The sequence below is a fragment of the Microtus oregoni genome, unplaced genomic scaffold (genome assembly GCF_018167655.1).
Source record: "Microtus oregoni isolate MIOR12 unplaced genomic scaffold, Mior012 000017F_ref0000208, whole genome shotgun sequence".
Lineage (NCBI taxonomy): Eukaryota > Metazoa > Chordata > Mammalia > Rodentia > Cricetidae > Microtus > Microtus oregoni.
In genome coordinates, this window is record NW_024543076.1 from 1,852,544 (window position 1) to 1,880,145 (window position 27,602).

Here is a 27,602-nt window from a genome sequence, read left to right on the forward strand (position 1 = left end):
TTTTAATCGTTCCTATTGGCTATAACACGTTGACGAGCTCCGGGAGCTGATCTAGGATCACCCAGACATCGGGACTTTGGGGCAACAGCCACGGCAGCTGCCTCATCACAAGCTCTCGCACTGGGTTAAACAATCAAATACTATTTAAGAAGCAACTGGAAAACTGAGTTTCATGTAGAATGTTGCATTTCTCCCTGGCACTACCGGGTGATAAAAATGACAAGTGACACAAACATGTCTTAAAGTCACAGCGGCTAAGCACTACTGAAAGTCACTGGCCACCCTCCCACCAGGCATCTGCTGGAAATACACTCTCAAGTCTGGATGATCCTGGTACGCCATATTGTTTCTCTGAAGTTTCAGACGTGGCTAGTCTGTTTGGGTCAATACGAACATGACGAGCGTTTTGACTGTGGCGCAACACGTAAGCAAAGAGCTTTCTTTATTATAATATAAATGTAGACCGTCTCATCTAGCTCGCACTGGAAGAAATCAACGCAAGGTTTCTAGTGTCCATCTCAGCCCACTGAGAAAACGCTAACTCGACGTTTGAGGTATCATCCGTTTGTGCGACCTGGGAATCTTCATAAATACCAAAATAAAATATTTACTCTTTGGTTAGTGAGAATAAAAGGCACAATTGTGAAAGGCACATCTTGATAGAAAAAAAAATATCATAATTAACCTTTCCAAATACCAAAGGTAACCTCTTAGGATTGCCCTTAGAAAACAGGGTACTGGGAGACATTTTCAGAGTTTTCAAAGCCTGTACAAAGCTTATTCACATTCTTATGAAAACCAACATATTCACAAATGGCAACCATGTACTTCCTCCACCTCACTGGGTGCAGAGTCCACGGCCAGGATGGGCTCCTTCCTTGACAAGGCGACTCGCGCGATCACACGTGTTCCTTGAAGAACCATTTCTGTTTGTCTGAGTTGGTGCAGTCCCGCAAGAGTGGGGCAAAGCCTTGGCCAAGCTCCTTCTGTGCGGCTTTGACGCATTTCCCGGTCTGCTTGTGAACTAAAGTGCCGTCCTACAAATGACAACAGACGTGGCATGTTCAAGATGACTTAGTGACGCCTCAGAAAAGCCTCGGCTCCAGCAAGGCAGGTTTTGAAGAACCCAGGGAGCGATTTTGAGCCTTTCAGAACAGGTCAGCCACGCGAAACAGCGCCACCTGCTGGCTACTCAAGAGGATGGGTCAGCGCTTCTAGCTTGCTCAGTGAAATCACAACCAAGATCCTTTATTTACCTCCCCTGTGCCTCTTCATTAATTCCATCTCTGACGGCTTCCTCCTCCTGAGCATTTTAACAGAGTCAGGACACCTGTCCATACTCCTCACTTGGCTGCAGCCAGATGGGTAACCTGGTCACCTGTTCCTAGCCTGCGTCTTTAATGGCCCTGATTCTCTCTCCACACTCTTGCCTAGGGCATGGGAAGTCTCTCTTTGCTGTATATCTTGTCCCTCTCTCTCGTTGTATAAGCTGTACCCCTGTAAGGAATTTAACAAAGGCCCTGACAGAACACATAACCTCCCAGTTCTGGGGTACAGGACTAGTCAACAGCTAAGATGCTGCTGACCCCAACCCTTCCAGGATCCCCACCCCCACCCAAGTTGCCTCCCTAGGAAGCTAAAAGTAAGCAACTCCCTAAAGTATCTCTCTGGCCAGCCTTCTATGCAAATTTACTTAAGTGATCACAGAATTTTAATGTAAAATTATTTGTGTGTGTATATATATATGTATTGTGTGCATGCGTGTGTGTGTGTACTCATAGGCATATGTGCAATGCAGAGACCAGAGGAAGACATGGTGTCACCCCCACCTTCTTTGCTTGAGACAGGGTCCCTCCTGAATCTCAACTTCACCAATTTACTTGGTCGGTTTGTTCTGGGGATCCCCTATCTCTGACTCCCAAGTGCTGCCTCCCATGTGGCTGTCACACCCTTTGTCCTTTATGCGGGTACTGGAGATCTGAACTCCTGTCCTCTTGGTCATATGACAAGTGCTTTATCTACTGAGCCATCTCTCCAGCCCTACAGTGAAATTCCTAATGCTTACTATGGATGACAAATGAAAAGAGACGAGGGTAACAGACTGTGGGGTGTGAGGATCAGTCTTCCTAATTTATTTTATTTTCATTTAAAACAGGGCTTTGCTGGTCTGGAACTCAAAATCCTCCTGCCTCAGCTTCCTGAGTGCTAGGATTAGAGGAGTCGCTACCATGCCCAGCTCTTATTTTCTTCTGTCAAACAGGCAACATTGCAGGCCTCAGCTCTCCCGGGAGCCTGCAAACTCCACTATTTGCTATGACATAGTTCAACTTTGAGTGGGATTTCAGAACAACCCATTCTGAGCAATGCAGAGCAATCTCTGTCTATCCCTGTGGCCAGTCGGGAATAGATAGTGAAAGATAACTCATTTTTGTTTGGACTTATTTCCTCCAGCACTTTGTCTTACCACAAGCCTGCTGCAAATGGGCTGAAGGCCTGTGCCTTCTAGGTGTGAAATGGCATCAAACTCTCATTCAATAGTATCAGCTCCATCCCAGAGTGTCTGCTTGGTTACCTCCACGAGTCTCTCTCTGTAGGGCCTCAGCTTCCACAGGAAGCCCTGGGAACCCACCGAGTCCTTCCAGAGCAGGACAGGGCTGCTATTAACAAGCCCATTTCAGAGCGAGGGCAAAGAGGCTCAGAGAAGCAGAGTGATTCACGCTTGGGTCTAAGCTTATGTCCCGGCACTTACACCATTATGGCACTTGAATTAACAAAGCCACCTCACTCCCATACATTTGTGACTGCTCTGCTTTCTATTACAACCTGCTGTGTAGCACATGTGTAAAACACTGAAAGAGAAGAAAGCCCCACTGTCACCAGAAGCCATAGACTGACCCTATAGTCCCCTCCAGGCATCAGAGTGAGGTTTCCAGTGTCTGAGACCCACTGGGACCAGGCTAGAGAGCACGCCTGGCTTCCAGGCTGTCTTACAGACCTGGAGGGATGGCAGAGGGTTGCACACTCACTGACCTCGTGTAGGATGAACTCCTGATTCTCCGGGACGGTGTCCTTGCAGAGGTGCATGACAAGGGTATCCTTCCCTTCCTCCACAGCTACGCAGGCCTCGGGCTGGCGGGTGTTGTAGCGTATTTCTTTCTGGGATGTGTACTCGAAAAACTAACAACAGGGTGACCAACATGTGTCAGTTTACCTTGTGGTGTGGAAGAAGACACCCTGAGCAAGACCATCTAGGGCAGCAGTTCTCAACCTGCGTATCAGACAGTCACGTCACGATTCACAACGTGAGCACAATTACGGTTATGAAGTAGCAACAAAAATAATTGTATGGTTGGGGTTCCAACATGAGGAACTGTACTGAAGGATCGCAACGCTAGGAAGGCTGAGAATCACTGATTTAGGGGGAATAAGTGGGGTGGATTGGACCACCACCACCCCACCCCACCACCGCCAAGACCATGTTAGGGCTCCAGGTGTCTTGGGGTGCTGAGCTGGCCTCTAACATAGTGCTTGGTCCGTGAAGTAGAGCGTTCCTCTCTTGCACAACCCATTTACTAGAGAGTGAAGGTAGGTTGTTAGTGGGAAAGAAAATGGACCTGTCTTAGGGGCTGTCTGCAACCTTGAGCAGCCAATTGCAGCCAATTCTCCTTGGACTCACTCTCTTTCTCTTCCATTTAAATGGCTGTTAAAAAGGCCTGGAAGATTTGGGGGATGGGGTACAGCTCAGTGTAGAGCATCTGATTAATGTGGGCCAGGTCCTGGCTTAACACCCTACCCCACCCCATAAAAGATGTCTCTCATCCCAGGCAACCTGTTTTGTACTCTGGTGTGCCTGGCAACTCTCTACAATACCTGGGAAATATCCTGGTCCCTGGTCCCACTGCATAGTGGGAATAAGGGTTCTTTCCCTTTCACAAGGGCCCAAGAAGCTATACTTCTTAATACTTTTGACAAGGCACCTTTTCCTGCCTCTAATACAGGTGGTTCCAAGGCACATGGTACAATGCTTTTCCATCTATTTCTTAAGAGGATTGGGATGAGATGGGCCTGAACTCCGAGGGTCCTAGATGGATACCATCAGCTTGGACGAGCAGGATACTAAGAAGTGTTGAAGAGCCCAAATAATCTAAGGCTGGAGGGGGGTGGGGCAGAGTGATGGAAGTTTGGAAGTTCAGGCTAGGAGGAGGCTTATGGTCAAACTCAATAGGAGTGAGAGAAAAATGCTGTGTCTCCATCTCTCCATCTCCAGGTGTCTGGGGCTCCCCAGAGCAGGGAAGCTCTCGGGTCCCAAACCAACTCATCCTCTGCTCCTGGTGGTGAGCCACCTGACACATGAACCTGCTTTCCTAGGCCTCTCCCTCTCTAAGCCTCAGAAACCCTAAAACTGAGCCTCTCTGCCCAGCCTAACCCACAGCACTTCAACCAGAAGGATCTACCCAGGCCCCACCCAACACTGTTTTGATACACCATGAATCAAAACCTATTTTATTTAAGAATTAACTCTGAAGCTGGCTCACAGTTAAAGGTGCTTGCCACCAAGCCTGGTGACCCGAGTTCAAACCCCAGAACCCACAAAGTAGAAGAAGAGAACCAACTCTCACAATCTGTCCTCTGACCTTCACCCTTGTTTCATGGCTTATGCATGCTCACGTACACACATGTACACACACACACACACACACACACACACACGTGATCGTTAAAAAAATTCAAAGGATCTAGTTTTCTTCTTTCTGATCCAAGTTGGTGACAGAGTTACTTCCAATGATGGAAACAGAGAGGCAGACAACCAGTTAACTAGACAATAATAAAAGCATCAAATCAAAGATCAAGAGGAAACATGAAGGGACGCCTTCAAAAGACACCTGACAAGATATACCTAACTAAGCTGAAGCGTTGTAACTACTGATAGCACACAACCCACAGCTTTCACGCCAACACAGGAGGGAAGAAAACATACGTTCATCTCAGTTGTCCCTCTGAGGCTCGTCCCCTACTCCTCTCTACTTTCTGTATTATCACCCTTTGATGGATTCCTAAAGTGATGTACCGCTGGCAGGTGGCGCAGAGGAAGAGGGGACTTCACTGGAGGAAGCAAGGCTTGGGGGATGTCCTTGGGATCACATCTTGCCCTCCACTATCCTCCCTTTCTCTCTCCCAATCCCATGACGTGAACTGCTCTCTCCATCTCACTTTCTGTTACCATGACGTTCTGCTCAGACACCCAGGACCAAGCCACCATGAGCTGAACCCTCTGAAACCCGGAGCCCGAATAAGACCTCACGCCCTTAGGTTCTTTCTGTAATGCCGACTCCAAGTAACAGACACCAACGAGTCCCACACGCTGGGCTAGTGCTCTGCCTCTGAGTGGGAGTCCAACAGGAAAGACAAAAACCAAACCCAAATATCTAATTTCCTGAAGAACACACAGAGGGCTGGTGAGATGGGTTGGCTAGAAAAGGATCTAATGGCCTGAGCTCTCTCCCTGGGACCCACATGGTAGAAGCAGAGAACAGAATCCAGCCAGCATTCCCCCCTCCCGCCTCCCTCTCCCTCTCTCTCTCTCTCTCTCTCTCTCTCTCTCTCACACACACACACACACACACACACACACACACACACACACACATTGTAGGCACGTGGACACACACACATACACAAGTAAATAAGTAAATAAATACAATTAAAAAGTATTTTATAAAGAAGAGTGGCAAAGCTTGCCCCCCCCCCTTGCCCCTTGAGGCCCACACCTACCTGGTTCTGCCCCATCCCATGGCAGAGGTACAGAAGGACCTGGTGGCCATCGACTTGGTTTTCATTGGGAGGGTTATAGTCAAGGCAGTACCCTTTGAGTCCCTTGTTCTGGAGCTAAACAAGACACAAAGGTGACACCTGGTCTGGATTTCTACACACCAAGTGACTTTAGTGGGGAGACCCTGGCAACCACCCCAGGGAAATGAGCCCTTCCCCACTATCCAGCTCTTTCTGGTCATTATGCGCTCCCGTGTAGACAACAGCTGGAAACTTGGCCCCATTTTAAGACGACAAACCCCTGGCCTGAAAGCCCACATCTCTATTTCTCAGCCACAGCCTTATCGCTGCCCTGGCCCGAATGTCTCTGGGTCATGACCTCTCTTCCCTGGTAAAGAGAAATGGAGGAGAGAGCTGCAGCTTACAGACAGCACCATGAGTGGAACACTCCACAGACAACAGAGCCTGGTTTTGTTTTTGTTTGCTTTGTTTTCTCAGCATAGTAAAAGCAGTCATTGATGAGGAAATGCGGAGGTGTGACCTGGGCTCAGAGACTTCTGAAGCAAGACATGACAGTCCGACCCAGTGTGGAGAGTCCCACTAGAACCTGCAGCCACCCAGAGAGCATCCTCAGAAACTGGAGAAGTGGGCATTACAATGGCAGCGTGAACAGCAGCAAGGCTTAGTGGCTCAATAGCGGCCATGGTAATGGTCTAATTCCTAAGACGGGGCCACATTTACAAAGATGTACACCCAAGTGCACAGGCATGAAAGACATGACCCCTGGGGTCTGGCCCAGTAGACGAAAACACCAATGGCAGGACAAGGGGGAGGAAGCAGGAGGAACAGAGTCTTGGATATTCGAGAATCACAGGGACAAAACGCATCATTTCTGGGTTTTGGTACATTTGAACATTTTCATATCCAAAACAGAACACTAAAGCCTGGCTTTGCAGTTATCCAAAATGAAACACCAGCTCTTCAGACAAGCAACAGCAGAAAAGCCCACAAGAGATAGTCTACCCCCTCCCCCCCCCCCAGCAAAAGCAAGACTCTTGTCTTAGCTGGCCTTGTTCCATCAACATTTCTTCGAGGTTTTCAGAAGTACTGGAAGGGAGACTTGTGCCTCCACGATTGCTTCTATGGTTCCTAAGGGTTGGGAATGACTACCGAGTCAGGGCCATTAAGACTAAAAGCAATCTGAAAATACTAGCAAAAATTAAGACTTTCCCCACCCCCCACCCCTGAATGCTAATTATTAACTGGAGAAATGCTCAATGGGCACCAGCACTTCCACACAGGTCTGGTCCCCAGACCCCACAAAATGACAGAAGAGAAAGCACTCCTGAGAGCTCTTCCTTGATCTCCACATGCACCATGACACCCCACTTATTAAACAACGACAAAGGGGAGCCCATCCTTGCCAATTCCCAGTCCTGACATTCGATGCTCAAGGGGAAAGGAAAAGACAGTGCACCATCACACCAAAGGGCTGGGATCGGGGAGGCCTATGGTCCCCACAGATGGGGATTTTCTCCCCCAGGATCATTCTTCAGACCCAAGATGGGGCAACAGCCAACTCACCATGGCCCACCACTTACCATCCCAAAGAAGCCAGGCCTGTCCTCTGGTACGTGAAGTTCTGGGTACACCGTCTCCAGGAACCACCGGAAGTCTTTACACTGGAGCTTGGCCCGAAGCTTTTTCCTCTCCGTCACGTCCCCAAAGGGTTCCTGAGAAAACAGAATGGTTGATTCCCTACGGGCCCCGGAGCCATCCTGCCTGATGTCGCTAAGCTGAGTGCTGGGCACAGAATGTTCAAGCGGCATAGTGCTTGGCTTGTGAGGAGAAAACTGAACACCACACATTGTCCTCCAAACTCCGTATGTGTGCCATGGCCTGTTCACACACTCTTGCATGGAGTTGATTTCGAAAAGGAAGACCAGGGGGCAGAAATATGAAGGAACCCAGATACTATTGTCCTTTGGGGGGAGGATCACGTGTCAGCCTTAGATAGCACATTAGAGCAGGTTCAGTCACATTACAGGTAACAAGCAGAAGAGACTGTCACACTGTCAGAGCTTGCAAGCCAAACGCAAAGTCTGCATCAGCATCCCGGACCATGCACCATTGTGGACTCTGTGACCACGGTCCATCCTCATGCCCAACCAGAAGAATGCCATGACTTAGGCTGTGCCCTTCTTATTATTGATATCTGAGTATTCACTCTCAGACACAGACATGGGTCCTAGATATTATCACAAGAGATCTGCATGCCCACTACAGTGAAGTACACAAGTGTGCTGAACACTTAGTAGTGGGAGATCAATGCTGGGGCAAGCAAGCTTCTGGAAGTTTGACTTCACAGACAACCCCTCTGTAAATAAAACCTGCCACCATGAGGCACAGCAACTGCTCACTCAGGAACAACGGTGAGGACTGAGATATGAATGTCCTTGCTCTAATGTGTCAACCTTTTGAAGACGGACAAGTGACACCAAGGAAGGGCAGCAAGTGTCTGGGTGTCAACTTCCAATTTCTACTCCCCCGTTCTTTTCAAAGCAATGTTGAATTTATTCTGTGTGAGCGTGTGTGCAAATGCCATGGTGTGCATACGAAGAGCAGAGGACAGTGTGTGACAACCAGTTCTTTCCTTCCGCCATGTGGATCCTAGGGATTGAACTCGGGTCTTCTTACTTGGTGGCAAGCCCCTTTTTACCCACTGAGCCATCTCACTGGTCCCAGAAGTCCTTTCTTTAATGAGTCACTGTGCCCTAGCTTTGACCAAAGCCCATCTTCAAACACAGCCCACCAGGCACTGAGCCCATGGTGCATTCAACATTCCTCTCACATCTTGTGTGGAGCAGGGTGCACTTTGAGAACAGCGACCTCGAGTTGCAGGATGGCTGGCAGTGAGGAACTGGTGTTTTAGTCTGTTGCACTAGACAAGACAGAGGAAGCTGAGGCAAATGACCGTGGAGTCCCTGAGGCACAGGACCATGCAGGAGATTGGACTGTTGGCTCCTGAGTTCAGTAGAGCTGAGAGAGAGGCACCCTGGAGCATGCAGGCCCCAGGTTTCTCGGTCTCCCCCTCCCTTCTTCCTCCTCCTCCCCCACCCCCTGGGCTTCAGATTTTTCACCAATCAAATGAGGACTTGGTAGCTACCCTGCAGGGCTGCTGGAAGGCCTCAGGAGAAATTCCCATCAAAGGCCAGCACAGATGTCTTGGAGAAGACCTCCTTGTGTCGCCAAGTGGCCCTCTGGGGTTGCAAAGCTGGCATCTGACTTAGAGTTTGCTGGTATAGAGGCAGGGGCCCAAAGCCTTGTGGGGAGCAAAGGGCAGATCCACGGGTCCCTAAGGAAGCAGACCCCCGAGCTATGTGCCTAAGGGGAGAAGCTGGCTCACTCTCACAGGGCCTCCCGTCAGTATGTGGGCTCAGCTCAGTGTGGCTGGAGTCCGTTGGGGGCAGCAATGTAGCTATGGAAGAATAAGCACGTGGACCCAACCACGCTGGTTACAAAGAGGGGGGCCAACAGATGACACGACACAGCCCGGATTGGCCATGCTAGCACAGTCAAGCCTGGCTATTCTCTGGTTCTGTACTTGCAAATTCACCTGCAGGCCGAGGTTGGTTTGCAACCCTGTGCTTTCACAGTCAGAGACATTCATAAACAATACTTCAAGTCATCCAACACATATGCTTCCAGAAAGGTCTAACAAGGTCACACTCTGCCTTCCTGTTCTGCACTCACACCGTACACGTGTCTTTTCCACGATCTATTGGGGCCTTGTTTTTCACCACGTGTTGCTGACTTTACCAGTCATCAACACTGACGCCACAATCAGTGAGCCTTGCATTCCTAGATCTAAGGAAGTGATGTGGGGCCAGCAATATGGTTCAGCTATTAAGGGCACTTGCCACCAAGCCTGACACCATGAGTTCGATTCCTGGAACCCACGTGATAGCAGGAGAGAAGCAACTCCCCAGAGCTGTCCTCTGATCGCAACACAAGTACTGTGGCATGCATGCACGCTTGCACCTAAGCATAAACACACACACACACATGGGGACACGCATGCACGCACATATCAATAAGTAAAAGTAAAAGAAGGCTGTGATGTGTCTCACAGGGAAAATGCTTGTTAGGTAAGAGCTGTTCAGACACCAGTTATAGTGCCCTTGGCCATGTGGTCAGTGCTGATGGACCAGCGATATATAATAAATTACGTGCCCTGAAACAGAAATACACATAACAACAGTCCCAACCGCTGGCAAAGCTGTTGTGTCTGAGTCTCACGGGAACCTAACTGTGCTAGAAGCAATGGCATGGAATCACTGATTCAGGATTTGCATGGCTCTGTGGACAGTGAGAATCAACTGGGTATTAGCATGAATGAAGACTAGGCTTTCCCATGCTGCATCAGAACAGCCCAGTTGGCCCCTGTTCTTAGAACCAGATCGACTTTGCTGGAGAAGCCAGACTACGGTCCTTGGTTCCCAGGAAGCTGGTGGTGCCCGCGTGGGAAGAGACTCACCAGGCGGGCCCGGGGATTGCGGTGGTAGTAGAGTTCTTTAAACTCGTCCATCCACACTTCCGCAGCTCGGACACTGTTGGCCAGGGCCTTGCTGCGCGAATAGGGAGCTTGCTTGGGGAACACGTGGCCCACGTGCGAGCAGGGGTGTGTTTCCAGAGTGCCACCACACTGCCAGATCTGTAAGGGAGAGGAGAGGCCACACGGTGAGCGAAGAATGGCTGCTGGTCCACAGCGAGGGCAGCCAGGAAGCGGCAGCTGCCAAGGTGCTCAGCCTTCCCAGGGACAGAGGCTGCTTGCCAGCCTGCACTTGACGACAAGGGAAAGAGCAAGAAAGCATGCCCGGGACAGACAAGCCACAGGAGCTAAGAACCCCAAAGCCCAGGCAATAAAGTTCATGCACTTGACTGGGAAGGGCCGAGAGACTTCGCTGGTGACACACTTCCTCAGTGGGTCAAACATGTCTTCATTACCTGGCGTCACAGGAGAGAAGAAAGCAGCAAGGAAGAAGAGAGGTTGGAAAGGTAGAGAGGAAGCTTCTAGAAGAGGCAGGGTATCCTGACACCTAGGGAAGAGGCAGAAAATCTGTTAGAATTACACCCAAAACTCAGCAGGCAGGGTCATTTGGGGCCTCGTTTTCCCAGAGACAATTTGAACCAACATCTGGTGTTTATAATATAGGGTGTGCGTGTTAGGGGAGGGAGGAGGCCAAATTCTTCTCAGTTAGCCATTTTCAAGGGGGCAGAACAAAACAAAACAAAGCTCCTAAAAATCGGAGCTTTGATTCTTAGACGTGTAAGATGCTGCTGCTGAGGGAATGGCTGAGGCGCTAGGGTTCTGAGGAGGACTCCAGGGTGGCAGCAAGGCCTGCCACAGACAGCCGTGCCCGGACCTAAATCGATCACATCTGACTTTCTACAGGAACCTCTGACCCTGCCGTTCTTAGATGGTTCCCTGCAGTTATCAGGTGTGCCACACACAGGCTGCCTCCTACACAGTTGGCCAGAGAGCAGCTCCAGGTGGGCGCAGGACTCTGGCACTGATATCTCAGTCCCAGCTCTGCCACCGACTCTGAGTGTCCACATACAAGTCACAGCCCCACTCCCAGGATCAGTTTCCCCCCTCTGCAGAGTGACAAACTAAGAGACTTGTGATGTCTTTTCCGATTCGTTTTATGGAAGGGTAAAAGTACACTTCTAAAGTAGTTAAACAAAAGCCAAGCATGTTGGTGAGACATGCTTACAGAATAATGGGGCACACCAACACTGCGGAGGGAGGCCAAGGAGAGAGAGAGAGAGCGAGAGAGAGAGAGAGAGAGAGAGAGAGAGAGAGAGAGAGAGAGATATGGAACACGGGATGAGGCTAAACAGAAAACAGGACTACTTACCCTGAAGGAGAATTCGAGGTTTTCTCCTCCCCAGACTTCCATGCCTGTATCATAAGACCCCAGATACTCAAAATATCTCTTACTCACAGCAAACAGCCCCCCAGCCATTGTTGGAGACCTAGAAAAGAAGTGGTACCCATATCTCAGTGGAAGAAGCACGAAGCCCTCATGAATGGCTATACTACCTCCCCGCCCGAGGCCTATGCCCCGGGAAGCTGAGCCCTCTCATGCATTCATCCATCCATAAGCACACCTGAACTCACGCTTTGTGACCCGTGCCAGGCTGAGCCTGGAGGCAAAGCACACCCCGCAGTCCCTGCCTTGAAGTTCACAGATAGTTCAAGTCCCCTGCGTGTGACACACTTCAGTGAAGTCCACCCAGAGCTCTGCAAGGCAGGGGCAAGGGCAGGGAGGGTAGAACAGGAAGGGAATGCGACCCTACCCTTTGACAAGAACAATAATGGCGGGGTGGAGAGGGGGATCCCTGTGCTTTTAAAATATTAGAAGACAGAGGGGAAAATGAAAATTACAGCTTATGCATATGTCCTCAATTAAAATTTTCAATCAATCAGCTGAAACATATTGATATAGCAAAGATACTTAATAAGAAAACCACTCTGGAGAAACGATAGGTAGGGACCGGAAGTCGACAGGCAGCCCTCCCTTAGGATGAGCTCTAAGGTGAGTGGCCGGGAAGGCAGACCTGATGACATCGATTGGAGACCGCATCAACTCCCGCTCTCGCTGGGGAACCACGTGCCACGTGAACACCAGTCGCCAGTCAAAGCCTCCAATCTGGGGCTCCCCTGAGTTGCCCAAGTACTCAAAGGTGTTCCAGTCAATCACGTCGATCACGGGGCACACCACTGCCGACTCCTTCTCGTGGATCCTGCAAATACCCAACACACCCGCCATCTGTCTCAGCTCCAACTAGAGGAGGGCAGCCAGGAGTTCCAGAACGAACCGTCGGACTCTTCCAGCAGAAAAGAACCAGTCCATGGCGAGAAAACTAGTCTCCCTTACTCAGGGGTCTGGGCCATGCTAGGGACCACCACAGGGTATGCTGAGAAGGCAGAGAGGAGCTGGAATAGGAACAAGCCCCAAGTTTCCAACTTCTCTCATCCTGTCCATGGACATTCTTGGCTAAACTCGAATCCCTTTCAGAGGGTCAAGGTGTGACTTTTAAAATAAAGCATGTGTTCAACTTCTTGGGCGTGCAAGAGGTTCCATTACAAATGAAATACCTTAACATCAAGAAATATTTATCTTAAATAAATAAATATTTATTTATTAAAGATTTCTGTCTCTTCCCCGCCACCGCCTCCCATTTCCCTCCCCCTCAACCAATCAAGTTCCCCTCCCTCGTCAGCCCAAAGAGCAACCAGGGTTCCCTGCCCTGTGGGAAGTCCAAGGACCACCTACCTCCATCCAGGTCTAGTAAGGTGAGCATCCAAACTGCCTAGGCTCCCACAAAGCCAGTACATGCAGTAGGATCAAAAACCCATTGCCATTGTTCTTGAGTTCTCAGTAGTCCTCATTGTCCGCTATGTTCAGTGAGTCCAGTTTTATCCCAGGCTTTTTCAGACCCAGGCCAGCTGGCCTTGGTGAGTTCCCGATAGAACATCCCCATTGTCTCAGTGTGTGGGTGCACCCCTCGCGGTCCTGAGTTCCTTGCTCGTGCTCTCAATAAAACAACTGCCTTAAGAACAGAAGACGCACCAAGCACGGTAGTGCATGCCTTTAATCCAGGCACTCTGGGGACAGAGGTGGATCTCTGAGAGTTTGAGGCTAACCTGGTCTACATAGTGTGTCCAGGACAGCCAGGAACACATAAAGGAACCATGTCCTTCCAATATAAGAGTCATGCCATGAAGAACAGAGAAACAGAGGAGCAGAACGGAGTTATCCGTGTCCTAGACTAACAGAACAAAGTCAGAGAAACCTCAGGTGACACACTGACAGGTGACTAGCAAGGCCAGGTCAGACAACCAGGACAGAATCAACCCAGGAGCTCACCAAAGTGACAAGCCTGCAGATGCAGGATCTGCTCACACCACCTCTTCAAACAAACTGAGGGATTGTTTGGGGACGCAGCACAGACCTGCTTGGCTGCTGGCCACTGGTAAGGCCCAAGTCCCACAGGAACCCATCCATGACTTGCCATCCAGCTGGCAGGAACCACAGAGAGCCCAGCTTCACACAAAGGGGAACTTGGGGAGTATCACGCTGATATTTGGGTGCAGGACTCTGTCTCGGAAGTGGAAGATGTATTCATGGAGAAGTTTCCAGAATTAACAGCTGAACCCTCAACTTGCACAACACGGATTACTCAACATCCTTAGCCTGCAGAGTGCCAAGAGTAATAGCTGCTGTGACAGCCCAGACAGCTCTATTTCCATAGGTCCCCGAAGGGAGGGCCCACGATAGAGTTGAGACTGCCTAGGCACAGTCTAACAGGCCTATGGGTCTCACTCCAGTGTATGCCAAAGTCCTGGTGAACCCAGAAAAACCCTAAGAGTCAGATGCAAATGTCCCCCAGGGATTCCCAGCGGTCCTGCGGGGTGGACAGCTCCTTAGGGATGGTGGCCTTGCTCCCAGGGAGGGGCTCCCCTGATAGTCTAGGATCTATCAGCTCATCAGTTCAGGAGGGAGGGTAGCATCCTCAGATTTCACACTGACCCAAGGGTGGTCATCTATGCGCACAGCAGGAAAGGGAATGGGGGGGGCACTGGCCAGATTCTGTATCCCAGACCTACGGAAACCCCAAGCCTGCCACTGGTGACACTCCTCAGAGGCAAGGTAAAGAAGGAGTTACTGTCACACCCACAGGAGACGAGGAGCCAGACAAGAGGAAGCAGCAGAGTCGGGGCTGCTTGGTCTCACCCAGGAACGGGGGGGTGGGGGAGGAGGGATCCCCAGCTCTTCCAGACAGACACTGGCAACCAAGAGTCAGAGGCCATGTAGCCGGTTTCCCAGTAGCAGGGTTGTCTGTCCTTTGACCTTCTGTCTGCCTGCAGAGGGGAACCCAGAGAGAGCTCCCTCTGGGCACACTCCTGGCTTGCTAACCAGCTCCTGCCTTCTATAGTAGACAGCTGGGAAGACATGGAAAGATCAGAGACTGGGAGAGAGAGCTACAGAGAACCACAACCAGACCCACAGTGTAGACAGCGACGTAAGAGGCTTGGGGTGACAGGGGAATGGCCTCAAAGACGTGTGCGTGTATTACTAAAAAGTATACTTTACAACTAAACTAACATAAAGATGAAAATAATACAGGCTGGGTTCATTATACTCATGCATATTTGCATTTTTAGTTCTGATTTTTAGAGAGATTAACATTTTTTAAAAATTGTGAGTTCTAGGCATATGCCTTGCATACCTAAGGCTCTTGGTTCAATGTCCATCACTATATACATGCACATACACACACACACACACACACACACCCTCTTTTAGGGTCTCTGAGTTTCAAGGACCCCAAGCCTTGTACCTAATGGGTACTGAGTTTCTCCAATACCCATGGCTAGGTGAGTCATGCCTGAAATAAATACATCCAAATGCATATCCCCATGAGGTTCTAGTCCACAATGACTGTGTAAGCCCGGGTTGACAATACTCCCTAGAAGAAGCTGGCTGTGACTGTAGCTCCCCACAAGCTGCCATATCCAGGCGTATCCACATGTCATTTACCACTGCACCACCACAAAGGTCCTGCTGAAGGGTATCTGATGCAGGCCTGATACCCCTCCAGCAGCCAAGATGATTCCGTCCCTGCTCCCACCCAAGCACCCCAATCCCCCATGAGTGGCCCACGCACCTCCGCAGCAAAGGCTCCAGCCACCCCTCGTGGCATTCACAGTGACAGTCTAGGAAGGTCAGCACCTCCCCCTTGGCCACAGAGGCTCCCAGCAGCCGGGCTCGCACTAGGCCCTCTCTCTTGCCGGCACGGATCAGGCGCACCTTAGGCAGCTGTGACAGCTCATTGGCCAAGCGCTCCTTCAGGTGCTCTATGGACAGAAACAGGACAGCAGTCAATGGTCTACATCCTTGGCCGGGCGCTCATCCCAGCCCCCACCATCTAGCATTTCCCTGATCCCTTTAAAGGACACATGGAAGCCTCCTTTCCTTTGTCAGCCAGGAGGCGCAGAACCAAGGGCAGGCTGGAAGAGAGCCGTCTGAAGGCACGCTCAGTCACATGCTTTGTATGACAGAGGGTTACGGTACCTGAATATGACTCAGTAAAATGATGCTAAGAGTGTTTCATAGGGCCAGGCAGTGGTGGCACACGCCTTTAACCCCAGCACTTGGGAGACAGAGACAGGCGGATCTCTGTGAGTTTGAGGCTAGCTTGGTCTACAGAGCAAGTGTTCCAGGACAGGCTCCAAAGCAAAGAGAAACCCAGCCTTTAAAACAAACAAACAAACAAAGAGTATTTTATAGTGAACTGGAGAGAGTGTTCAGTGATTAAAAATACTTGCTGCCCAGAGGACCCAATTGGGTTCCCAGCGCCCACGTGAGGCTGTCCATAACCGCCTGGAACTCCAATTCTAAAGGATCCAGCACCCTCTTCTGGCTTCCAAGGGCACTGCACACACTTGATGCACACACATACATACACTCAGGCACAGAAACACATGAGCACACACACATATTTATTGACTGAATTTTAATGTTATGTGCATGAGAGTTTTGCCTACCCGTATGTTCATGCACCATCTGCATGTCTGATACCTGAAGAGGTCAGAAGAGGACATCAGATCCCCTGGAACTATAGTTGTAGACCATTGTGAGCCATTATGTAGGTGCTGGGAACAAACCCAGGTCCTCTGGTAAAAGAGCAAGTGATTGCTCGTAACCACTCAGCCCTAAGTAACCCTTTATTTAAAGCCCTTCATAAGCTGACTCGTGCACTTTTAAGAGCGAACTGAATATTGGATATATTCAATATACCCATTAAATATGGTCCCTTGCCTCTGTGGGCACACTGAGATCAAAGCTTCATCGCCGGGATGGCGCTGTTGGGAGGTGGTGGGACCTTCTGGAGGAAGGGCCTATGGGAGGTCCTGAGGTCGTTGTAACAGTGTGCTCCTAGGGGGACACAGGACTCCTGTCTCTCCCTCTGCTCCTGGCTCCAGGTACAATCACTAACTCTCACACAACTTCCCGCCAATGCCTTCCACGGTAACATGCTGAGACCTGAGCTGATATGCACCAAGCCCTCGAACTCCAAGAGTTATTAGCCAAAGGAACCTTTTCTTCCTCCTAAGTGCCCTGTGTCTGGTGCTTTATTACAGAGACAGAAAGCTAACACATGATTTTTATTAAGACAGTAATTCTGTTTAGTAGACATTTCCTTTATATAAAAGCAGCCCTCCACAGGGTAGCAGTAGCAACAGCTTGCCAGGGTGACCTGCACATCCCGGCCTGCAGAAGAGGTTACCTACAGAGATGATGACAAGCCAATTAACTAGCCCCCAGGTCTCCTAATTCCAGAACAAGGAGTCACACCCCCAGAAGGTCAGAGGGAGGGAGGTGGGGACCCACCTGGGCTAAAGAAAGGGAAGAAAGAGCACTTTCCTCACCGCAGTGAAGGTTTGGGCCCAAGGGTCTCACCTCTCAGAAAAGTTTCTAAGTAGTTTCACCATTAACGCAAACGTTTCTCTAAACAGCCTTACCACTTACCTCACCGTCACCAGGATAAAGACTGTATGGAATTCCTAATTCCCTAGCGGCTAGGTCGTGGTTTTGCCACCATGTTCTAACTGATGAAGGGAGTTAGGGAACTTCCAGGTAAAGGGTGTGTTCCTTGTCCCCTTTTAACTTTTCTGGCAGACTAAAATGAGCAAGAGGGAGGAGTCAGCCTGCTCCAGGCAGACTGGAGCTACAGAATCCCCACAAAGTGAAGACGTGCATAAGGAGATAAGTCCAGACATCGTCTTGACCTATCACACCAAACTTCTGGCGAGAGAGAGAGAGAGAGAGAGAGAGAGAGAGAGAGAGAGAGAGAGAGAGAGAGAGAGAGCGCTCAGTTTCTACTCTGGGTAAATCTCTGTAATTTAAATGTTTATGAGAATAGCCCAATATCATGTATTCAGACAGCCCAGAGCACAGCTCATAGGCAGCATTATGCCAAGGCGCACAATGGCCCAAGATGACAACGTGGTTTAAAACTGTCTCTAGACAAGAAGCTCCCAGTTATCTACCTGTTTCTGAATTCTTGACATTTCCCCTCAGTTAAGCCCAGCAGTCTTTACTTTAACCAGACACCCCAGATCCACTGACTAAAAACACTTCATGGATATATTAGCACCGCCTAAGGCAACACTGTCCTGCATTTGGGCAGGAGACGCTCCTTCCCTTCCTCACTTCCATCCTGGTCTAGCCCTGCCCTTGGCCGTCCCTCACATAATACACTGAACCCTTAGACCGACTAGACCCACCTGTCCCTCTCAGGCTCTCTGGGTGCCTCCTACCAGGCGCTTGAAATCCTAACACCTTATGGGAATCTCCAAGGCCCTCTTGACTCAGCCAAGCTCCCAAAGTGGAGCTCTCCTCATTGGCCAATAGATGATCCTAGAGTAGATCCCAAATTATTGCTGGGCACAGTCTGACCCTTCACTCCCCACCCCGTCACCCTGGCCCCTCCACAGGGCTTACCTCTGTCGCTGTAGTCATCTACCAGAATGACCTCCTCCAGCAGCACGTCAGGGGAGGTCTCAAGAACACTGTACACCGTCCGAAGGAGAGTTGACCAGGCTTCATTATAAAAGGCTATGACAACAGAAGTCTTGGGCAAGTTCTCATAATCGTATTTCTCCTCTTTGCACCTGTAAGCGGAATGTAACTTTGACAAGCTGAACAAGCCAGACGCCGTTAGTACTGGGGCTGGAGAGAGGATGGGGACACGGGTCACAGTCTTTAGGCTTATCCTGGGAAATAATCTATGGGGGGCCTCTCTCACAAAGAGCCCCAGAAGACACTTAGAAAAGTTATAACCCTAACAATGTCCGCTTGTGGGATATTGGTTTTAAACTGGAAAGCAATGTGTGGATTGGAGCAACACACAAAGTAGACAGAATCCAAGGGTGGGAGACTGTTACTCACTCAGCCCTCTTCCTCACTAGTTGTCCTGTCCATCCACCCCATTCTAGTCCAGGATTTGCTCAGACTGCTCCCTCCTCTTGACTCTTCCTGCTTCTTCCTCCCTTCTCTACTTGGCAAATTTCCTGTGCCCTCCAAGAGCAGCCTGGCCCTGGATCTCCTCTAGGAAGGAAAATGTCTGTCCTGGAGAGCGGGGTGGCCACACAGTGCTCCTCTATCACCCGACCACTTCAATTTCAGCAAGTGCTACTCACAGTATCCTGGCACCCAAGGACTATGCCCACCTTCCCGAGCACCCACAAGTCACTTCGCCTCCAAAGGGTGGGAAGCTAAACACACAAACTAGACATGTGGCTAGAATGTTAGGTGGCAGCCTCTGGGGGTGGAACGGAAGCTGTCCAGTCCCAGGGTGGGGCCGTGATTAATGCTCATGGGAGTCAATGACCTCCCCGTTTGTTCGGGAGTTTGCTGTCACCTTACACTGACAGCTTCCTGGTCAATACGGCATTCTATCCTCCGAGGGACAAAACGGCCTCAGTGCCATGGGACTGACCGTGGGGCGGGTGCCTGGAAATTATCAGCCGGAAGTGTCTGATGGCAAGATGGAAGGAGGCCAGAAGCACCACAGTTTGGACATTGGGGCCTGGCCACTAGCTACACAGGGAGAAGCTAAGCATTGAAAGGCAGCCAGGCTATCAGTTTCTGGCAGCCAAGGAAGGCCTCAAAAGACAGGTGAGTGGCAAACTGGAGAGACACAGAGCCTCACAGCAAGAGGAACACAATGCACACCTACTGACTGTCTAGCCCTGCTCCTGTGGTCCCCCTCCGTCAGTCACCAAGCATTTCCTAACTGTCTGCCATGTGACAAATAGGTTCGGGCTGTGTGCGATCCATGGAGCTCACATTCAGGGGGCAGCAATCAGGCAAGCAAATCAATAGTCACAAAAATGGCCCATGCTATAGATAAAGTCAAGGAGGATAGCAAAAGAACAACTATAGAGGGGTGGGAAGGGAGTAAGCACAGAACTAGGGAGGTAGAGGGCCTCTGCGGAGATGACATTCAAGATGATGCTCAGGGCTGGAGATGTAGGTCAGAGTACGTGTCTAGCATGCACAGATCCCTGGGTTTGACCTGAGTACTACAGATGCAGGCCTATCATCTCGGGACCTAAAGATAGGAGAATCAGAAGACCAAGGTCATCTTAATCTTTATAGTAAACTTAAGGCCCTCCCTGTTTTGACCCTGGCTCAAAACAAACAAAAACAACAACAAAAAACAAAAACTAGACACCCAGACCCTGTGAAGCAAAGTGGGGGTACTTTGCATGTGGCCCTTAACTTATCTCTGGCATTGTTTCCATGTTATTTTACTTTGAAAATTTTCAACCGTGACCGGCAGAGAGACTCATAAGCTTCCAGTGACTTCGTGGCAACAACAGTTGTCCACACAAAGCCAATCTCGATCCATGTTTCTCTCCCTCTCCCAATGTCCCCATCTCAGAGTGTTTTAAAGAAAATCCTGCCTATCACAGTAAGCCATACTATTTTAAAATGTATCTCTAAAAAATAAGGATTTATTTCTTAATATATAACAGCCATATATTTGTTTTGGTCAAACCTTAAAAACGGAATGACTCCTTGGGGCTATCCTAATGCTCCAGTCTGTGGCAGTTCATCAAAGCTAAGCACACCGGAGACAGAGCGTCATGAACCAGAAAGGCAAATGCTGCCAACTGAATTTTACAGAATATATTCATTTTAGAGATGTCAATATGGAGCTGGAGGGGTAGGAGGACTTGGGCCCCTTGTAGATAAAAAGCAGTATTTGATCATTACCTTCAAAACCACTTCTAGGCTGGAGAGAGAGTTCCGTGGCTAGAGGTGATTATTGCTCTTGCAGAGAACTCAAGTTCGAGTCCCCACATCCACAATGGATAGCTCAAAATTCCCTATAACTCCAGCTCAAGGGGGATCAAATACCTCTGGTACACATATGTGTACACATGCGTACACATACACACAACTAAAAATAAAAACATGTATCCCGTGCCAGCTTCTCTGCTCTTGTTTGAAAGATGAAGCTCAGAGAGATCGAACGGCAAAGCTCAGCTCTCAGCAAAGGGCTCTGAGTACACTGGGCTATGAGATTTGTGTCCCAGTGATCTTCTTGGGAGATCCTAGCTCATTCCTTGCATTCAATAGGAGGCTTAGGAGACCACCTAAATGAAGAATCTAAATGAGGATCCCTAGACAACTTATCCCTATAATGCACTCCTCCCTACCAGACTCTGAGCAAGTTCCCCTTCTCCTTCCCAGGTTCTTCTAGCAGATTCCAAGTCCCCCGTATAACGACTGCTTCTGCAGTGAGAGATGAGGTGCCATGGCCACGGCCAGCTCTACTATCACTGAGATGGCTTCTCCAGAGCCACATGGTCTACTGAGAGGCTGTTTTGGGGAGGGGCTGCTCTTCTCAGCCACCTCCACATTCCCATCCCTACTGCACTAGAGGCCCTGCTCAGGTAGGTACTCCAGGAAAAGTCAGCTTGGCTCACAACGTGGACACTCCACCAGCGCTGAGCCAGGCAGGAACTACATCCTGATGCTGAATGTCTTCCACCCTATTTTTTGAGATGGCCTCTCAATGAACCTGCAGCTTGTGGAATCAACTAGACTGGCCAGCTAGCAAGGTCTCGCTTCTACTTGCCTCTGCCCTGCCCAGCCACAGCAAGAATTACAGGCTGTTATAGGATCCCCAGGCAGATGCAAACCAACACCCACCCCTTCCTTCTTGGGCACTAACAACAGACCATCGTTTGATTTCATCAAAGTCGAACTTAGTGAACAAGGTTTAGGGGCTTACTTTCAGAACATAGGGGAGGGATGACGTAAGGAGCATGGGTGACTCCACAGAGTCACACCACCAAAACATCTCACCCCTGCACAGACGATGACTTCCCCATAACCGCACAGATGAAGTCTCCCCTTCAGGCGACCTTCCCTACACCATGACTCCAGCACCTCTGGAGACCATGAGGCCACGTGCTACTAGTCTGGAAGGTGTATTATTTGTGTTTTAATAAATAAAGCTTGCCTGAAGTTCAGAGGGTAAAGCAGCCATACTAGTCAGCCACACAGGTCAAGGAATGGTGGCACCCACCTTTAATCCCAGGGCTCTGGGGGCAGGTGGATCTCTCTTAGTTCAAGGCCTCCTGGACTACACAAGATTGAATCTGTCTAAAAGAGAAACAGAGCTCAAACAAAGGTGATCCCAACACTTGGAATCACACTCCTTTAGTCCCAGCACTAGGGAGGTGGAGAAAGGAGTGATATGGCTGGGTAGTGAGAGGAATATAAAGGGGAAGAGACAAGAGCTCACTGGAGTATAGAGTCTGATGATTCGTGAAGATCGGATCTCGCCCCCTTTGGTACGAAAATTTGGTAGAGGTAAAGGGTCTCTCTAGTAGTTGGCTGCTTTGCTTTTTTGATCTTTGAGTTGAACCCCCAATATCTGTCTCTGGGTTTTTAATATTAGTGTTACAGGAAGGTGCAGGAGAGAGCAGCTAGAATCTCAGATGTGGGTCCAATGATCCTTTTACCCCATCCTTCTCCTTTGAGGTACCATCATCAGTCAACAGGCCTTACTGGAAGGATCTCTTGAAAGTACACATAATTGTTCTGAAGCAGATGATGGATGTTAGACTCAGCAGACATAGTTCTCTGCACCACAGGCATGCTCCATGCAGTGGTCTGAATGACGATGGCCCACATAGTCTCATATACTTGATTGCTTAGTCCCCAGTTGGTGGAACTGTTTGGGCAGGATTAGGAGGTGTGGCCTTGTTGGAGGAGGTGTCGAGGGTGGGCTTTGAGCTTTCAAAAGTCCATGCTGGGCCAGTCTCTCGCACACACTCTGCCTCCAACTTTTAGATAAGTTCTCAGCTACCGCTCCAGTGTCATGTCTACCTGCCAACTGCCAGCCATGCTCCTCTCCAAAACTGTCATGGACTCACTCACCCTCTGAAACTGTAAGCAAGGCCCCAGTTAAATGCTATTTTTAATAAGCTGCCTTGGCCATGGTATCTCTTTCACAGCAACAGAACAGTAACTAAGACACACGGGGACACCCAGCTTTTACATGGGGATTCAAACTTAGATCCTCATCTCGTGTGGCAAGCACTTTACTGACCCAGCCATCACCTCAGCCCCATTTCTTTTTTTTTTCCTGACATATAAAATGGACAACATGTTTTTCAATGATATACCTAAAACACACAGATCCAGAATGAGTGAAAGAAAATGGCAGGAAAAATGGATCCCAAACTGAAGAGGTTCTGAAGGGCTGAGTAGAGAAGGAGACCGGCTAGTCTGACAAAGACTAAGATAATATCCTATGCTTTACCATCCTTTTTTGGAAAGCAAAAGAAACCCTTCCAATGCCCACTTGATATGGGATGTTTCACAAAGGTAAATTTATTAGAACAGCTAAGTTGGTCATCTCTCCGCAAAAAAAGAGAAACTCCATCGGCTTCCTCCTGCTAGCTCCAGCAGGACACTCATGGGTCTGCAGATGATGCAATTACTCCGAGATTCTGTGGCATGCCAAGCCTTATCCCTGAACTCAGACACACGTGTAGCTACAGCAGTCAAGTCAAGAAGTGAAAACAAGGTCAAGAAACTGTGCTCTTCGGCCAGCAGGTGTTGGCACACGCAGCATCCCCATAGGCAGATCTGGGGCCACTGCCACACCGTCACACTTCTGTCCTGCTAACTAGGTCAGAAGGTGAGTGACCATGGCATTAGGATGTGAGTGACCATGGCATTACAGCAGACATCTCATTACTGTGTTCAATGAACACTATCTTTTTAGGGTCATGTTAGCAGCTCTCAGCTTGTGACATACATCCTCGCTAGATTCAGCACACTTGTTATTAACCACTTCTCACTCTGACTTTCATCTCCCCACGACTCCTGAGCCAGCAATCCACAGTGACAAGTCTGCAGTTTTCAGCCAGGTCATACATCAGTCAGCCTGGGACCTAGCCACAGAAATTCTGATTTCATTGTTCTGGGAAAGACACTGACACTTTTCAAGAGGCTGTAGGGCCAGCTATATTGCTCCCCGCATTAGCATGCTTTTGAGGAATGAAAAATCCTTCTTCCTCAAGCATCCAATGAGGAGCAACAGTGAAGGGGCCTTGCATCTATCCAAGGACACCTTGTTCCCTCCTCCTCCTCTTCCTCCTCCTCCTCCTCTTCCTCCTCCTCCTCCCTCTCCTCCCCCTCCTCCTCAAGCCAGCACTGAACTAATATAGCAAAGCTGGGCATGCAACTGTCAGCTCTTTTACAACATCTCAAGGAAGCAAAGCCAGCTCCCAAGTCTCTTCACTGATCTGGCCCTGTCCAAAGGCAGAGACCTAGTGCCAGACCTTGCCCCTGCCAGCAAGAGCCGAAGCAGCCGTCCCTGGGCTGACCCATGCGTTGTCTCTGGTAGCATGTATGTGCAAGGCAATGCAAAGACAGCAAAAACTGGTAAGCTGACGCGCACACTATGTTCTCGCCTGCACATCTATGTGTATATTTTCCCAAGTCTGCTTCTATACTTGGAAAAAGTCTAGACAGATACACAGCAAAATGTTAATAACAGTTTTCCCGGGTTTCTAAGCTGATTTTCTTTTCATTTACTTTTTGAGAGAGTCTTGCTGTGCAGCTCTGGCTGGACCAGACGTGCACCACCATGCTTGGCTTAATGCTCTATTTTTTGGCTTTTTCCCCCCCAGTTTTTGCTTCTCCTATGGTAATATTTCTGAGGCAAAAGTTCTTTTTATTTATTTTTTTTATTTTATTTTTCGAGACAGGGTTTCTCGTAGCTTTTTTGGTTCCTGTCCTGGAACTAGCTCTTGTAGACCAGGCTGGCCTCGAACTCACAGAGATCCGCCTGCCTCTGCCTCCCGAGTGCTGGGATTAAAGGCGTGCTCCACCACCGCCCCGCTTGAGGCAAAAGTTCTTATAATAAAAACAAACAAGTAAATAACTTTCCCCACCACAAAAGGGAAGTGCCAGACCTTCTGGGTCACCTGGACTTTTCCTCTGATTAGTCTGGAAGCCCCCTTTACAGGCTCTCCCTACTTGGCAGTCGTGGACCTTGAGTAACCCCTCTGCTTATTAACTGAACTCCTGAGGACCCTACAGTATGAACAGATAGAACCATCTGAATTCTCAACCCAAATATCAAGACCCTGATTAGTTCATCACTGATGCAGAAGTTCCAGTGTCTCCTCTTATGTGTGCATTTGCTCTCTGTAGCTTTGGTTACTCAACCATATTTCAAAAATATTAAATGGAAAATTCCAGAAACAAATCATTTAGACCGTATATCTTCTCAAGTCGCACAGTAAACGCTTGACCTTTCTGCGACATGAATCATCCATCCCTTTGTCCAGCATACCCACGATGCACACACTACCAGCCCACCAGTCACTCAGCAGTCACATTGTTACCAATAGACGGCCATGCTATCAGTGCTCAGTACATGTAAGGTTTGGGAACATGCGAGAATTCAGGTGTCTACTGGGATCTGCAACCTGTTCCTTGAGAATAAGGAGGGCAGACTATTAATCCACCCATGTGAGACTCCATGCAAGGCCCTGACACGCCGGACCACATGGACGCTGTGCCTCCTGTGCCTCAATGCCTGTCCTGGCAGAGACATAGCACAGCTCAGCCTTTCTCTCCTGGACAGTCAGAAACAAAGGCACAGGCTCTGTGACAGGAGCCAGAGGCAAGGCTAATCCTGCTGGGTTGGATTAATTCCCAGGGTCAAAGGCACAGCAGGCTCTATTCTCAAATCCTGATAGGACACAAGGCAGCAGCATCACCATGGAGACAGGGTACCATAAGCCCCACAGGTCATCTAACGTGTTTCAAAGAGATATTCACACCTCCTAACAATAAAGGAAATTGGATCTGGAGAAGAAAAACTTCATGGCCAGTCCCAGATGACCAGAAGAGAAGCCCCTAGGTATACCCAGGGCAGCAGAGGACAGGAAAATTAGGAGCATGCAGTAGGCTCCCAGGTGTGAGCTGATGATGAAGGTGGAGGGTGCACTCTTCCTACCCACTTAGGTAGCGCGTACAGACGGTCATCAGTTCCCAAGTTTGCAAATGAGGAAACAGAGGATAAATCAACTAAGACAGAACTCACTGTCTGCGATCACACAACTGGTGAGCAAAAGACCTGGGGTGGTATCTCCCAGGTCTTGGGGGTGAATCCTGAGTCTAGCCTGAAATCGCTCCCTAGACCTGGCAGAAGAACTCTGGGGTTTCAAGGGGCTAAACATGCCTTGAGGCATTCGGGAGAAGAGGAGAATTACTGCCAATCTCAGAAAACTTTACTCGGAAAGATTAATTGTGAAAAAGGGAAGGCCTCAGGCAGAAGCACAGCAGTAGGCATGAAGAAATCCAGGTATGATGTCAAGTCAAGTCTACTGTTAAACTTTCCCTGACATGGGGAGGAGGAGTCACAGCAGCTGCTAGGAAGGTTATAATCCCTGAAGGCCAATTTCAACATTTTGCAGCGTAGTGTTACCTATGCTTTCTGAGTCCATTTCCAAACCAAAAGAAGCCAGCATGGCCTGGGAAGCAGGAGGCAGGAGCTGGCGGGCCCTCTGGCTCTAACCAGGACCCCTTTCTGAGTCGGTATGCAGAGCTCAAGTGGAGACCAGAAATTCCCTAACAAACTAGAGGACGGAGGAGGCCGGGAGACCCGGGGTCAAAGGTGGCAGCAGCTCCTGCGGCTGTTTGCTTCCTTGTTCCTCACCTGCTGAAAAGCCAGCAGCTCCAACAGGAACAAGGCTCAGACTAAAAACAATCCGCCCTGCACCACCTACAAGCTGGGCTGGACTGCAGCCAAAAGCGCCCTCCCCACCAACCCCTCCTTCCCACCGCCCTCCACCCAAAACCAGGAATTAAACAACCAGAGAGAGAAAGGCGGATCCGGGCCTCGGACACAGCCATTGGGTATCGGCAATGATTCTGCTCTATCCCTGGGCAGCGGCACACCCACCCCAATGAATGGAGCCGGCCCTGTGCTAGTCGCCGTCAGCTCCCGGGATCACAGCCACACCCGCAGTCCAACTGCACCACACTCCGCCTGTCTACTTAACTCGAGTCTCACCCTCTCGGGACAGAATGACAAGTTTGAGGCGCCGGATTCATGACACCACCTAGTTACCAGCTCTTCAATTTCTGAGTCTTTCGAGTCTTTCTTAGGTTCATTTTGATTTTTTTTTAACTTTCCCGCCTCCCCGCCCCCTGGATAGCCCCTCCGGTACCGCCTCCGGAGGAGGAGGATGCAGCATCCCACGCGGCCGTGTTCCGCAACCACTCACAGAGGGTTCCAGCGCTCAGGCAGGCGTCGGTGCAGCGAGATGCGGTCGCTCAGGTAGATGTTGATCTGGTGCAGCCGCACGCTCTCCTCTTGCAGACGCAGCTCCTCGCCCTGCAGCTGCAACTTCACCGCCTCCCCCTGCGCGCCCAGGGCATTGGCGTCCAGCGGCGGCCTGTGTAGCACCGGCTCGCGACGCCCGGGGCGAGGAGTGCGCGGGGGCACCGGGTCCACCGCGGTCCGGATCTCAACCGTCCCAGACCCGCTTCGAGCCCGCAGCACCGCGCCCAGCCCAGCCAGCGCCAGCAGAGCCAGCAGCGCCTCCCGGCTGCGCCGCAGCCCCCGCGGGCAGCGCCTCCAGACCGCACGCCCCAACATGCACCCTCTAGCTGCGCCCGCTGAGCCCGGCGGCCTCGGGCCGAGGCCGG

General features: G+C 50.0%; 1 protein-coding gene across 1 annotated transcript; it reads right to left on the minus strand.

Moving 5' to 3' along the window:
* Positions 1–404: 404 nt before the first annotated feature.
* Positions 405–27,602, minus strand: Galnt12 (polypeptide N-acetylgalactosaminyltransferase 12). Its single transcript, XM_041667558.1, has 10 exons — positions 27,179–27,602; positions 18,348–18,517; positions 15,508–15,697; positions 12,394–12,579; positions 11,691–11,808; positions 10,307–10,483; positions 7,371–7,502; positions 5,773–5,886; positions 3,031–3,177; positions 405–1,037 (listed from the first exon to the last, which is right to left on the minus strand). The coding sequence occupies exons 1-10, from the start codon at positions 27,550–27,552 to the stop codon at positions 900–902; spliced, it is 1,746 nt and encodes a 581-aa protein (XP_041523492.1). The 5' UTR covers positions 27,553–27,602; the 3' UTR covers positions 405–899.